Below are 15,877 nucleotides of genomic sequence, written 5' to 3' on the forward strand. Positions count from 1 at the left end.
ATATTTGTGTATGGGCATATATGTACACATATATGTAGCCTGAAATAAGCTTTAACTCATAAATTACAAGAAGGCCCATTTTTTCTTTTTCAAATATTTGTACATATATGTATTAACTGGGGATGGTTTTGTTCTAATAAAGATTAATCTTAGGATTCTACGATTAAGTACTTTACAAATTTTTAATGACATATTTAGTTTTATACAATTGCCTGAAACAAGGACATCAGATATTTTGCTTTTTAATTTACAAAAATAAGGCAAAAATCTTGGTTAAAATAAGATATAAATGGATAAAATTTTCAAAACTATTGGAGGCTAATTTGATAGACTGCAGGCACTAAAGTGCTCACTCACAACAGCAAAAATTCATACCTTCTGTTGAAGTGCTGAATGCAGAGGAAGTAAAGGAAATCTCCAAATAGAATCCTCCCTCCCACCCCAGGAAAGGGGAAAAACAACCCCTGCTGATACGTGAAAGATAGGGCCACACTGAGGACAAGTATTTGTGTAATGCTGAACATACTAATTGTCCTGATTTCAGCATTACATGTTATACACAGGAAATGATATTCAGTGCTATACCCCACAGACATGTATTATAAATTATGTTTCAATAAAAATAATTAAATTTAAACAAATAAAAAAATAAAACAAACTCAGAAACGAAGTATACAAGGAGCAAGGTGAAGATGCGGAGGCTGAGATCCTTTGTTATGCCAGAAAACATGGGATGAACATGAAATTGTCTCAGGGAATTCCAAGAAGATATCAGCAATATAGTATTTAAATCTCCAAATCTCCCCATTAAGAAAAAAAAAAAAATGCTCGGAACAGGTAGATAGAAAAACCCATGGACAAGATTGATTAAAAAAAAGTACTTAAACCCTAAAATACTTATGGATTGAGACAAATGAATACTCAAAAAACTAGAGGGCGTCAAAGAGGGGAGTCTGAGAGACTGGAGAACAGGGAACCTCCAAACAGCCAATAGGTATTTTCTGAATAAGCCAGGCTGACTACAGATCATGAGCTGAAACTGGGTGGGACTCTGCCAAGTCCAATAACATGTAAGTGTAAAGGGCCCAACATGAGATCTGAAGGTGCTGGAACTCTTAGGTACCCTATGATGTTGGGAAATTGACCAGCCAGGGATCACTTCCAGAGCTGGACCCTACAAATGGAAAGAAACTGCTGAGAGTAGAATAAAAGTTGAGCAGGACAGGGACAAATGAGACAAAGAAAGATAAGGTCAGAAAAATGAGAGAAAGTAACAGAGCCAGGAAATCTCAGAAAGCAAACTGTCATTTTTTTTTTTTTGTATGTATTTTTGTTGTTCAGTTTACTTTTTAAGAGGCCAGACAGTAAATTGGCTTTGTGGTGCAAAGTTCTATGAATTTTAACACATGTATAAATGTGTATAACTGCAACCACACCACTCCAAAAAACCATATCACCTCAAAAAATGCCTTTGTTCTATCCCTTTATTGAGATACTCTTCTTCTGCCCCTGGCAACCACTGAGCTGTTCCTCAACAGGACAGTTGTGTCTCTCAAGAATGTCATGGAAACACAGTGTGTAATCTTCTGAAACTGGCTTCGCAGAGCTTAATACCCTTGAATTAATACAATTGTTGAATATAAGAATTTTTATTCCTGAGGAGTATTCAATTGTGTGGATGTATGACAGCTTATATATTCATTTAGCTGTTGAAGGACATTTGGGTTATTTCCAATTTGGGCAACTCTGAGTACAGCTGCTATAAACATTCATGTACAGGTTTTTGTGTGAACATGAGTTTTCATTTCTTTCATCCACCAGGAGTAGGATGGCTGGGTCATAATATATGCATGTGTTTATAAGAAACACCCAAACAGTATTCTATAGTATCAGAATAATTTTTCATTCCTAACAGCAATGTATGAGAGTTCTGGTTGCTCCAAATCCTCACCAGTGCTTGTTTTTTTCCCCATTATTTTTAGAAATTCTAGCTATTCTAATACATGTGTACTGTTATATAATGGTGGTTTAATTTCTTTTCCCTAATGGCTAATGATTTTTAAATATCTATTCTTGTTCTTATTTGACACTTATATATCCTCTTTGATGAAGTGTCTGCTAAAGTTTTTTGCTTATTTTTGATTTCTTAAAATTAATTTTTAACTAGTTTTTATTGCAACTAATTTTTAAAAGATACAAGTATGTTACCAGATATGTGGTCTCCTACTATTCTCCCAGTCTTAAATTTTCTTCCACACAAGTTTTTAATTTTGATGGTATATATTTTTTCTTTTATGGATAGTGCTTTGGTATCATGTTTAATAACTTTTTGTCTAATCCTAGGTCCCAAAGATGTTTTTCCCTAAAAGTTTGATAATTTATCATTTACATTTAGAGATATAATCTATTTTCAGTTAATTTTTGCATAATATGTGAGGCTTAGATAGCAGTTCATTTTTAAAAATATGTGGATGTCCAACTGTTCCAGCACCGCTGATTGAAAAGACTACCCATTCTCCACTGAATTGCTCTTGAACATTCATCAAAAATTAAACAGCCATGTTTATGTGGGTCTATTTCTGGAATCTATATTTTGTTCCATTAGTCTATGTGTCTATCTCTTTCCTAATAGCATACTCTTGTGATTACTATAACTGTAAGTAAAACTTAAAATCAGGTAGAATAATTACTCCAACTTTGTTCTTTTAAAAAAATATTTTAACTATTGTAAAAGAGCTCTTCTATAATTTAAAAAAAAATCTGTCTGGGATTTTGATTGGAATTGCATTAAATTATAAATCAATTCAGGGAGAACTGAAATCTTTACTATGTTAAATTTTCCAATCCATAAATACAGTATGTCTCTACATTAATATAGGTCTTCTTTAATAACTTTCATTTTCATCATTTTGTAGTTTTCAGGATATAAATCCTACATAAGTTTTGTTTGATTTATACACAACTACTTCATTTTGGAAACTTATATTAATAATTTTTTTCTAATTTTTCATTTCCCACTGCACATTGCTTGTATGTAGGAAATAATGAGTATTATATATTGACCTATATCCTGCAGTCTTGCTAAATTCGCTTACTATTTCCAGTTTTTTGTTTATGCTTTTTTTTTTTTTTAGATATTCTACACAGACAATCATGTTGTCTGTAAATAGGGACAACTTTGTGTCTTCCTTTCCAATCTGTATTATTTCATTTTTTTCCTTGACTCTTTGCAGTGGCAAGAACCTCCAATAAAATGTTAAATAGGAGTGGTGAGAGTAGACATCCTTGCCTTGATCTTAGGAGAAAAGCATTCAATCTTCTACTACTAAGTGTAAGTCAATTATAGTGCTACTAAGGTAGACGTCCTTTATCAAGATAAAGAATTTTTGTTTATTTCTAGTTTGCTGAGAGTTTTAATGATGAATGCATACAGAATTTTTGTCAGAAGCTTCATATGAATCCTTTCATATGATCATGTGATTTTTCTCCTTTAGGCTATTAATTTGGTGGATTAATATATGTGTTCTATTTTACCACAAAAATTGTTAAAAACTGACTCAGGTCAGTAGCATCTCCTGATCCAAGTAGAATCGGATATAAAGCTTCTTTTGAAAACAGCTTTCTCAACTTTAGCTCCTACCATACCCAGAAACCAAGATCAAGCATATATGAATTCACAATCAAAGTGTCAAACACAGAGAGAAAAAGAACATCATGAGTAAGATAGTCTGAAGAAATAACAAACCACAAATTTATGTTACAAAGTACTTCTGATACTGGAATTTTCATATGCAGAATTAATATATATATATATTTATATAAAATTTTAAGGGAGTAAAATATAAATTTATAAGTAAGGGCAAGGAACAGAAGATTATGACCAGTATGTTTTGAAATATAACTAGTATAATGAAAAATACAAATTGTATATCAAAGGCCATTGGATGAATTAAATAGCATATTATATAGAGCTAAAAATAATTAATGAATTGTTTGTTACAACTAATCAAATTACAGTAATTGGAACATAAATAAGAAGATGTAAAATTTTTAAGAGGTTTTAAGAGAGAAGAAAGAGTGTACATGTCTAACATATTCCTAGTCAGTAGAAGGAAAGAAACAGCAGAAGGAAAAATGCAGAAGTGATAATATTTTGAAAAAACAATGTCTATGAATCTCCCAAATAGGTAGAAGAAAAAAAGGACACCTAATGTCCTGAAAGTATTTCATGAAGAAAGAAATTCTCGTTCCAACAAACTGCAGTGCAACTTCAGCAGACCAAAGGCAAAGAGAAAATATTTAAAGAAGCCAGAGAGAAAAGATATATCACATGGGAAAGAAGGACAATTAAATTGATGACAGAATTCCCCCACCCTAACAGTGGAAAGGAAAACACAGTGGAATAATACTTACATTGAAAGATACTCAAAGTGTGCAACTGGAGACCTAGATTATGTGCCCAACAAAAATAAGTAAATAGATAAATAAGGCCTTCAGGAATGGGATGATATAGAGAAAGGTCAAATAAATAAAAACTGAGAATATTTTCCACCAATAGGGCTCTGCTCAAGGCAATTCTAAAGAAGGTCTGCTGGAAGATGTATGTTGTCAAAAGGAAGTCAAAGATGCAAAAGAAGAAGTGATAAACAAACTAGTAAACATGTAAGTAAATAAGACATATTGATTAGATAAAAAAAAATATTAAACAAAATTACCATATAATTCAAAATTAGATGCAATGAAATTTAAATGTTTCGACACTCTTCTCTTGTTTAGAAGGGACAGTTTTATAGTAACTTTATACTTTGTTAAGTGTGCAAGGTAAAATTTCAAGGGTAACTACTAAAGTAATAGAAATGAGGTGTACCCTTTCCAGACAGGTAGGGGCTGTAAAATGGAATGATAAAAGCATATTTAAAAGAAGCATAAAATCTCAATTTTTATTTTTATTTTTTATTTTTTTATTTTTTTATTTTTTTTTTCCTTATAAACTTTTTTATTTTTATTTTTATTTATTTATTTTTTTTAAAAAAATTTATTTTGTCGATATACATTGTGGCTGATTATTGCTCCCCATCACCAAAACCTCCCTCCCTTCTCCCTCCCCCCCCAACAATGTCCTTTCTGTTTGCTTGTCGTATCAACTTCAAATAATTGTGGTTGTTATATCTTCTTCCTCCCCCCCCCCCCGGTTTGTGTGTGTGTGTGTGTGTGTCTGTGTGTGTGTGTGTGTGTGTGTGTGTGTGAATTTATATATTAATTTTTAGCTCCCACCAATAAGTGAGAACATGTGGTATTTCTCTTTCTGTGCCTGACTTGTTTCACTTAATATAATTCTCTCAAGGTCCATCCATGTTATTGCAAATGGCAGTATTTCATTCGTTTTTATAGCTGAGTAGTATTCCATTGTGTAGATGTACCACATTTTCCGTATCCACTCATCCGATGATGGGCATTTGGGCTGGTTCCAACTCTTGGCTATTGTAAGGAGGGCTGCGATGAACATTGGGAAACAGGTATACCTTCGACTTGATGATTTCCATTCCTCTGGGTATATTCCCAACAGTGGGATAGCTGGGTCGTATGGTAGATCTATCTGCAATTGTTTGAGGAACCGCCATACCATTTTCCATAGAGGCTGCACCATTTTGCAGTCCCACCAACAATGTATGAGAGTTCCTTTTTCTCCACAGCCTCGCCAGCATTTATCGTTCATAGTCTTTTGGATTTTAGCCATCCTAACTGGGGTTAGATGGTATCTCAATGTGGTTTTGATTTGCATTTCCCGGATGCTGAGTGATGTTGAGCATTTTTTCATATGTCTGTTGGCCATTTGTATATCTTCCTTAGAGAAATGCCTACTTAGCTCTTTTGCCCATTTTTTAATTGGGTTGCTTGTTTTCTTCTTCTACAGTTGTTTGAGTTCCTTATATATTCTGGATATTAATCCTTTGTCAGATATATATTTTGCAAATATTTTCTCCCACTCTGTTGGTTGTCTTTTAACTCTTTTAATTGTTTCTTTTGCTGTGCAGAAGCTTTTTAGTTTGATATAATCCCATTTGTTTATTTTTCCTTTGGTTGCCCGTGCTTTTGGTGTCGTATTCATGAAGTCTGTGCCCAGTCCTATTTCCTGAAGTGTTTCTCCTATGTTTTCTTTAAGAAGTTTTATTGTTTCAGGGTGTATATTTAAATCCTTAATCCATTTTGAGTTGATTTTAGTATATGGCGAGAGGTATGGATCTAGTTTCATTCTCCTGCATATGGATATCCAGTTGTCCCAGCACCATTTGCTGAAGAGGCAGTCCCTTCGCCACTGAATAGGCTTGGTGCCTTTGTCAAAGATCAGCTGACAGTAAGTGTGTGGGTTGATTTCTGGATTCTCTATTCTATTCCATTGGTCAGTGTGTCTGTTTTTATGCCAGTACCATACTGTTTTGGTTATTATAGCTTTGTAGTATAGCTTAAAGTTAGGTAGTGTTATGCCTCCAGCTTTATTTTTTTTGCTCAGCATTGCTTTGGCTATGCGTTGTCTTTTATTGTCAACATAATTAAAGCCATATATGCCAAACCCACAGCCAATATCATCCTGAATGGGGAAAAGCTGAAAGCTTTTCCTTTAAGAACAGGAACTAGACAAGGATGCCCACTCTCACCACTCCTATTCAACATAGTGTTGGAAGTACTAGCCAGAGCAATCAGAGAAGAGAAGGAAATAAAGGGCATTCAGATTGGAAAAGATGAAGTCAAACTGTCCCTGTTTGCAGATGACATGATCCTATATATCGAACAGCCTAAAACCTCTACAAAAAAACTGCTGGAATTGATAAATGATTTCAGCACAGTAGCAGGATACAAAATCAACACACAAAAATCAGTAGCATTTCTTTTCTCCAATAGTGAACATGCAGAATGAGAAATCAAGAAAGCCTGCCCATTTACAATAGCCACCAAAAAAATAAAATACTTAGGAATTGAGTTAACCAAGGAGGTGAAAAATCTCTATAATGAGAACTACAAACCACTGCTGAGAGAAATTAGAGAGGATACAAGAAGATGGAAAGATATTCCATGCTCTTGGATTGGAAGAATCAACGTAGTGAAAATGTCCATACTACCCAAAGTGATATACAAATTCAATGCAATCCCCATCAAAATTCCAAAGACATTTTTCTCAGAAATGGAAAAAACTATCCAGACATTTATAAATCTCAATTTTTAAAAGACAAGTTATAAAAAAGTGTTTAGAGAGCATGACAAATAGAAAGCAGCAAGTAAGATGATGAAAATCAGACCCAAAATATTAATAATCCGATAAATGTAAATAGTCTAAATTTATCAGATTAAAAGTCAGCATCATTGTACTAAAGTACAAAATAACATTTTATTTTAAAACAAAATAAAAAAACATTCTCAGTTTTTATTTATTTGTCATTTCTCCATATCATCCCATTCCTTTAGGCCTTATTTATCTATTTACTAATTTTTTCTGGGCACATAATCTAGGTCTCCAGTTGCACACTTTATATTGTTTAATAGACACATAGCTAAAACATAATGTCATGAAAATGCGTAAGTAAATGTTTATTAAAAATATATTCAATAAAATATTAATAAAATGAAAGCTAGGATAATTATATTAATATCAGACATATTGCACTTATGAAAATGCATTATAAGGGATTAGAAGTATACTTAAAGTAAATATTTAATTTATCAGAAAAACATAATTAACATAAATTTATATATGAATTATAAAATGTCTCCTAACAAAAAAATTGACAAAACTTTAGGGATAAACTGGTAATTTATCATCATAGTAGGAAATTTCAATATGGTTTACTCAATTATTGATAATTCAAATTTACAAAAAATTAAAGAAGTTACAGGATAACTGAAAAAGGCAATTAAACTTGATTTAATGAATACAGAATTGTACTTCCAGCCATTAAAAAATATACATTCTTCTCAATAATATATAGAATATTTACTACAACTAATAATATATTAGTTCATCAGATAACCACTGAACACATTTCAGAGAAGACTGTTTTCTCTGACTACGACACAACGAAGTTAGAATTTGGTTAAAAGAGAATAACTCTGATAATTCTCATAGGTTTGGAAATTTAAACAATATTTTCTATAAATAACTTCTATATAATACATTATTTAAATTTAATTATAATTGACATTAAAGTATATTTAACATTGAATTGTAATGAAAATACTACATATAAAAGTTTGTAGAATGCTTTTATATATAGTTGAGGGACCAATACATGTCATAAAATTTTTTTAAAAAATCAAAAGAATCATAAAAATAATACTCTGTAGTAGTTGATTTCATAGGAATCAAGTAATAAGATAGTGTAGAAGCCACATTATTTGTAGTATCTAGTTCTTAGATATATGTTTTATATTCTATTTTGTATATATCAGATATTACATAGTAAAGTATCTTCAAAAAGCAAAATATACCGTGTTTTTGGAGAAGGATAGGGAATCCAAATTGCTAACATTAATTTGTACACAAAGATGCTTATAAAAAAGAAGAATCTCTCTCCTAAATCTTAACTTCCTGGGGAATTGTTTTGGAGATGGGACGTTTCTTTTTTCTTTTTTGTTTTTGATTTAAGTATATAAGCAATTTTGCTAGCTGAAACAATGTAAAGCCAGCCATAAATATAATTATCTATTTACAGTAATGGATATGACTCTTTTTTTAACAAACCATTTTAACAGACCAGGGGAAGAGACTTAATAGCCATTTAGTTTCTGCAATTCAGATTATTCTTTGGGAAACATTTTGATCTAATTTTAGACAAATGAATTCAATATATAATTGGCATGAGTAACATTATTCAAAATCATTCTGTAAAGTTAAGCAAATAGTGTTTCAAGACATGGACTGTAACTGCATCCTAATCAGATATTAGGTTTTCTTGTGCGCTGCTAGAAATGTTATGGGCATATATTGTACAGTGATAAAGTTACTCACTTATTTAAAAGTTGAAGTGTTGATATGTCACCATTAATTAAATGCACGTTATTTTTGATCAGCAACTTAACTAGTCTGAGATAACAAATTGCTTGATTTTAAAGGTGAATTAACTCTTAAGTGACTTTTAGGTTGGATTTGATCACTTTAGAAGAGATCATTAATTTAATTGTCTAAAAAAGGGAACTAAAGATACTATTAACAAAAAGCAACACATATTCTTACTGTGTTTAAGAATTTAAGAAAATCAGTTCTTTTTGGCCACTGGATTATCATTTTATAATTCACTGACTCATTTATAGTAACATTATTACTTGAAAAGGTAAAACATTCCTTAAAATGTGAATGATACACTTATTGAGAAATTTTAGATTTCTGAAATTACAGAAAAATTTCAAGGTAGGAACAAACAATAAAAAATAGGTGATGTATTTTTAAATTTATTTTTTATATTACTCAAAGTATTTTAATTCAAGGTCAATTTTATAATTAAAACTACAAGTAAAAGCTATAAAATTTCTTTTTTTAAATTTTTATTTTAACATTTAATTATACATATTTGTGGAGTACAGTGTGCTTTTTCAATATATGCATATATTGCACAATGATTCACTTAGGGTAGATAGCTTAGTTTTTACCCATTAGTCCACCACTTTTCCTCCTCCCCCTGGCCCCCTAACTTCAGCCTCTGCTAACACTATCCTACTCTCTACTTCTATGACAGCAATTTTTTGTTTGTTTGTTTGTTTTAGATTCCACATATGAGTGATGATAACATGCTAACAAATATGATAACATATTTGTCTTTTTGTTCATGACTTACTCCATTTAACATGATGGTTTCCACTTCCATCCATGTTGCTTCAAAGGATATCACTTTTTTTTTTTTTAACAGCTGAGTAGTACTCCATTGTGTAACATTGTTGTGGAACGAACTCAGCAAGAAAGGCTCCAGACACACAGGGGGGTCGGAGAATCAGAAGGTTTATTATGCGTGGGACCCAGGTGAACTCTCATTCTGAAATCCTGGGACCCTGAACATGAGTTTGACAGGGTTTTTATAGGCTGTAAGTTTAGGTTTAAACTTATATCTTAGACAAACAGCTACTGGTTTTAGCCCCTTCTCACCCATTTGACTTAGGTGAGCAGGCAAGCAGGACAGGCTAGCAAGATTGCAGAAGCAGAAATGCCTGCAGGCAGTTGATCATTGGCTAAGCTGAGTTCTGGGGGCCCTGGAAGATAAGCACATTTAATTACAGAGGCATTTTACAAGAATTTTCTCAACAATATATACCAGTTTTTTCTATCAATTCATCTGTTGATGAACATTTAGGTTGATTCCATGTCTTGGCTATTGTGAATAGTGCTGTGATGAACATGGGAATACAAGTATCTTTTTGATATATTGATTTCATTTCCTTTGGGTATATACCCAGGAGTGAGATAGCTGGGTCATAAGGTAGATCTATTTTTATTTTTAGTTGTCTGAGAAACCTCCACACTGTTTTCCACAGTGGCAGTACCAATTCACACTTCCACTAGCAATGTAGGAGTATTCCTTTTTCTCCCCATCTTTGCCAGCATTTTGGTTTTTTGTTTGTTTGTTTGTTTTTGTTTTTTGTCTTGTTGATAATAGCCATTCTAACTGGAGTGAGAAGATTGTGCTTTTAATTCACATTTCCCTGATGGTGATGTTAAGCATTTTCATATGTCTGTTGGCCATTTGTATGTCTTCTTTTGAGAAATGTCTGTTCAGGTCCTTTGCCCATTTTTTAAATTGGGTTATTTGGGGTTTTTTTGCTGTTGAGTCATTTAAGCTCCTTATATATTCTGAATATTAGTCCCTTTTCTGATGTGTGATTGCCAAACACTTTCTCACATTCTGCAGGCTGTCTCCTCACTTTGTTAGCAGTGTCTCTTGCTGTGCAGAAGCTTTTTGGCTTGATGTAGTCCCATTTGCATATTTTTGTTTTAGTTGATTGTGCCTTTGTAGTTTTGCTCAACATAGTGCTGTCTACTCCCATTTTGTGTAGTATTTCCCCTATGTTTTCTTAGAGTAGTTTCACAGTTCTTAAACTTAGTAGTTTCATAGTTGGATCTTAAATTTAGGTCTTTGATCCATTTTGAGTTGATTTTTGTGTATGGTGAGAGACTGGGGTCTAGTCTCAGTCTTCTGAATGTGGATATCCACTTTTTGCAGCACCATTTGTTAAAGAGGTTGTACTTTCCCTATTGCATATTTTTGGCACCTTTGTTGAAAAGCAGTTGTCTGTTAAGTGTGTGGGTTTATTTAAGTGCTCTCTATTCTACTCCATTGGTCATGTTGTCTGCTTATATGTTAATACCATGCTGTTTTGGTTAATATAGCTTTACAGTATATTTTGAAGTCAGAAAGTGTGATGCCTCTAGCTTTATTCTTTTTGTTGGAGATTGCTTTCACTGTATGGAGTCTTTTGTGGTTCCATACAAATTTTAAGATCACTTTTTCTATTTATGTGAAGAATGTCACTTGTATTTTCACAGGGATGGCATTGAATGTGTAGATGGCATTGGGTAATATGAATATTTAGATGATATTAATTCTTCTCACCCATGAACATGGGATAACTTTCCATTTATTTGTGTCCTCTTCAATTATTTTCACCAATATTTTACAGTTTTCATTGTAGAAGTCTTTCACCTCCTTTGTTAAATTTACTCCTAGATATATATATATATATTTTTTTGGTAGCTATTGTGAATGGGATTACTTTCTTAATTTCTTCTTTTACCATTTTGTTGTTTGCATATAGAAAGGCTATTAATTTTCATGTGTTGCTTTTGTGTACTACCACTTTACTGAATTCATTTATCAGTTCTAGTAATTTCTTGGTGGAGTCTACAGGGTTTTCTATGTATAAGATCATGTCATCTACAAATAGAGGCAGTTTGACTTCTCCCTTTCTGATCTGAATGCCCTAAATTGCTTTCTCTTGCCTGATTGCACAGACTAGAACTTTCTAGTAATATATTGAATAAAAATGGGGAAAGAGGGCATCCTTATCTTCTTCCAGATCTTAGAAGAAAAGCCTCTAATTTTTGTCCATCCAGTATGACATTAGCTGTGGGTTTGTCATATATGGTATTGTGTTGAGGTATTTTCCTTCTATACCTCATTTGTTGAGTGTTTTTATCATATTGAGTGTTGGATTTTGTCAAATGCATTTTCTCCATCTGTAGAAAGGATTATATGGGATTTTTTCTTCATTCTTTTGATGTGATGTATCACATTTATAGATTTGAATATGTTGATGTATCCCTGGGATCATGGTATATGATCTTTTTAATGTATTGCTGGATTCTGTTTTCTAGTATTTTGTTGAGGATCTTTGCATCTGTGTTCATTGGAGATATTGATCTGTCATTTTCTATTTTTGTTGTTTCTTTTTCCAGTTTTGATATGAGGGTAATGGTGGCCCCACAGAATGAGTTTGGAAGTATTCCTTCCTCTTCAATTTTTGGAAGACTTTGAGAAGAAATGGTTTTAGTTCTTCAAATATCTGGTAGAATTCGGCAGTAAAGATATCAGGTCCTGGCGTTTTCTTTGTTAGAAGGCATTTATTACTGCTTCAGTCTCATTACTTGTTATTGGTCTTTTTAGGGTTTCCAGTTCTTCATGATTAAATTTAGGTAAGTTGTGTGTGTCCCTGAATTTATCCATTTCTTCTAGGCTTTTCTATTTGTTTGCATGTAATTGTTCATAGTAGTCTCTTATGATCTTTTGTATTTCCTTGGTATCAGTTGTAATATCTCCCTTTTCATTTCTGATTTATTTCTTTGAATCTTCTTTCTTTTCTCTTCATTAGTCTAGTTAAAGGTTTAGCAATTTTTTCTTTTTGAAAAACCAACTCTTCATCCATATTTTGCATTATTTTTTTAATCTCTAACTCATTTATTTCTGCTCTGATGTTTGTTATTTCTCTATTTCTACTGATTTGGGGTTAGGTTTGTTCTTGTTTTTCCAGTTCCTTGAGGTGTAACATTAGGTTGTTTATTTGGAGTCTTTCTTCTTTTTTGATGTAGGAATTTATTACTATAAACTTCCTTCTTTGAACTGCTTTTGCTGTATCCCATAGGTTCTGGTATGATATGTTTTCATTTTCATTTGTCTCCAGGAATTTTTTAATTTCCTTCTTGATTTCTTCTTTGACTCATTTGTTGTTTGGGAGCATATTGGTTAATTTCCATGTACTTGTACAGTTTCTCATGTCCCCTTTTGTTGTTGATTTCAAGTTTTATTCCATTGTGGTCAGAAAAAGTAGTTGATATGATTTTGATTTTTTAAAAAATTTGTTGAGAATTCTTTTGTGTCTTAACATATGGTCTATTCTAGACACTGTTTCATGTACCAGTGAGAAGAATGTGTGTTCTCAGGGTACATAACTCATTAGTAAAGTAAGTTCACAGACAACCTCAGAATACTCAAATGTCATAAGGGTGGTGAATAAGCTGCTTACATCCATATTATGAAGACTAAAGAACAAACCTAACAAGATGATAACACATACAACAACCATATAAGAAAAAGGTGATATTAAAAGTTGTATCACGAAACAACAAAGTATCAAAAAGTAGTGGAGAGAAGGGATGACGCCAAGTATAGAGTTGGCTTTGATTTTTAAATTTTTTGTTAGATATCAAAGTTAAGTTGTTATTAGACTAATATAATTTGTTACAATTATAACATTTGTGTAAGCCTCATGGTAACCATAACACAAAAACTTGTAAGGGACATACTAAAAATGAATAGTAAGAAATCAAAATGTAAAGCTAGAGAAAACCACCCAGCCACAGAAGAAGACAGTAAGACCAGAAAAAAAGGAAAAAAGGATTCACAAAACAACCAGAATAGAAAAATAGCAAAATGGCAGTAAGTTCCTTTATATAAATAATATACCTAATTGTAAATGGATTAAATGCCACAATTAAAAGACACAAAGTGACTGAATGGATTATAAAACCAGAACCAACAAAATGCTGCCTACAAGAAACTCACTTAACCAATGAAGACACACAGCAGCTGAAAGTGAAGGGATGGAAAAAGATACTTCAATCAAATGGAAACCAAAAAAGAGCAGGAGTAGCTATAGTCATATCAGACTTCAAAGCAGACTTCAAGCCAAGGAACGTAAAAACAGATAAAGAAGGTCACTATATAATGCTAAATGGATCAATTAAACAAGAGGATATGAAAATTCTAAATATATATGCACCTAACTCCAGAGCACCCAGTTATATAAAGCAATTACTGTTGGACCTAACAGGAGAGATTTGTGTCCAACACAATAATAGCTGGGGACTTTAATACCCCACATTCAGCAAAGGACAGATCATCCACACAAAATAATTAACCATAAAACATCAGAATTAGTCTCTACTATAGGCTAACTTTACCTAAGAGGCACTCATAGAACATTTCATTCAATAGGTTATGCTTTGATTTATGACAAATAGCATACTTTAGTTATTGTTAATTACATTCTTTTAAAAACATCTTTAGTAGATACTCATTTCATAGTTTACTTTTCAGACCTAAGATATAGCAAACATATAAATTCAGAAAAAAATATTAACTTTTACATTTATAGAATTATTTAATTTTGCCTTATGCTTATTTAAAATTTCAGACTAATTTCCAAGGTAGCTTTATGCTGACATGTAAAATAGCCATCATATACTAATATTGAAGCAAATTACTTATTCACTTACCATATTCATGCAAGAAGAAAAAAAAAATACATAACCAAGAAACAAATGAGAGTATAAAAAGTAAGAAATCTTTTTTTAAAAGCTGCAAAAGTAAGATATGGAGAAAGTTGTTTTAACAAAAAAGAAATCCTTGCTAGTCTTCTATTAGACCTGGCTGAAGTTTCATTAAAAAGCTATTAACTTCTAAAAAAAATTAAATTTAATCAGTATAGCCATATCAAAGTTATATTCATTATCTCAGACTAATATCAAAATTTTATCTCAGAGACTTTATAACGATCCCAAACCTGTGGGCCTGCAGGTAATTTTAGTGAAGTGTTATTGGCCAAATGCTCACTCTTCATGATTGGAAAAATGTCACAGGAAAAGATGTCAAAGTTAAACCTCCACATAGAATGGTGTCAAGAAATGTTTTTACTACTTTACTTCATTTGGAATATTCATTTTGAGGAGCAAGCTGACCTAGCATTACTTAAATGTTGACTACCAGACAATAACAACAGAACAACTATGGATGCCTATAAAATCTCTTTCCTTGATGCTCCAACATCCATGCCCTAAGTATTTTGTCAAGGTCACTCAGCTAAGTCAAGAGCCTGATGACTCATCTAGGTAAAGGCCTTCCCTATGCATTGTTTGCCTTTTAATAATGTATTTTCTCATTCTTTTGTTTTATCTTATGTTTTGCCTTTGAGCAAGTTTCTGGGGAGAACTTATCATCAATAAAAACAGTACTTACTTAATACTCTTGCAGGTTTTTCTGCTAAAAAAGAAAAAAACTCAATGTTAACTGAGATAAAATGCAAGGGGAGTTATACATCAATAGACTATCTAAAAGTAATATCTTTTAAGTTTCTTTCTTATTGCTTAAGAGTTAATAAAGAAATATAACTCTCTATTGCCTGTGAACATGTCTTTGAGTATCTTATTTAATCTCTTTTAAAGTATGTAAACTGTAAAAAGAAGTCATTAATCATTTCAGGTGTCACAATATATTTACGATTTTTAAACACTCACTAAAATCAACAGGATCGTTGTTAAATTAAGTATTTTGGGTCAACTCTAATTATACCCAACATGAATAAAATTACTTTGTAAGATGTAATTGATCTAAGTATTTGCCTTAAA

The 15,877-nt window shown here is 32.1% G+C and overlaps 1 protein-coding gene across 15 annotated transcripts in view; it reads right to left on the reverse strand.

Annotated features, from left to right (window-relative positions):
* TRDN (triadin) overlaps window positions 1–15,877 on the reverse strand; it is a 387,419-nt gene that overhangs the window by 16,683 nt on the left and 354,859 nt on the right. For 13 of the 15 annotated variants that reach the window (XM_063096118.1, XM_063096115.1, XM_063096112.1 and 10 more), the window contains one exon: window positions 15,489–15,512. In XM_063096118.1, the coding sequence (XP_062952188.1) occupies window positions 15,489–15,512 (24 nt within the window). The remainder of the gene's footprint in view (window positions 1–15,488; window positions 15,513–15,877) is intronic. The other 2 variants (XM_063096120.1, XM_063096114.1) reach the window with 1 other exon arrangement.

This window comes from Cynocephalus volans, chromosome 5 (genome assembly GCF_027409185.1).
Source record: "Cynocephalus volans isolate mCynVol1 chromosome 5, mCynVol1.pri, whole genome shotgun sequence".
Taxonomy (NCBI): Eukaryota; Metazoa; Chordata; class Mammalia; order Dermoptera; family Cynocephalidae; genus Cynocephalus; species Cynocephalus volans.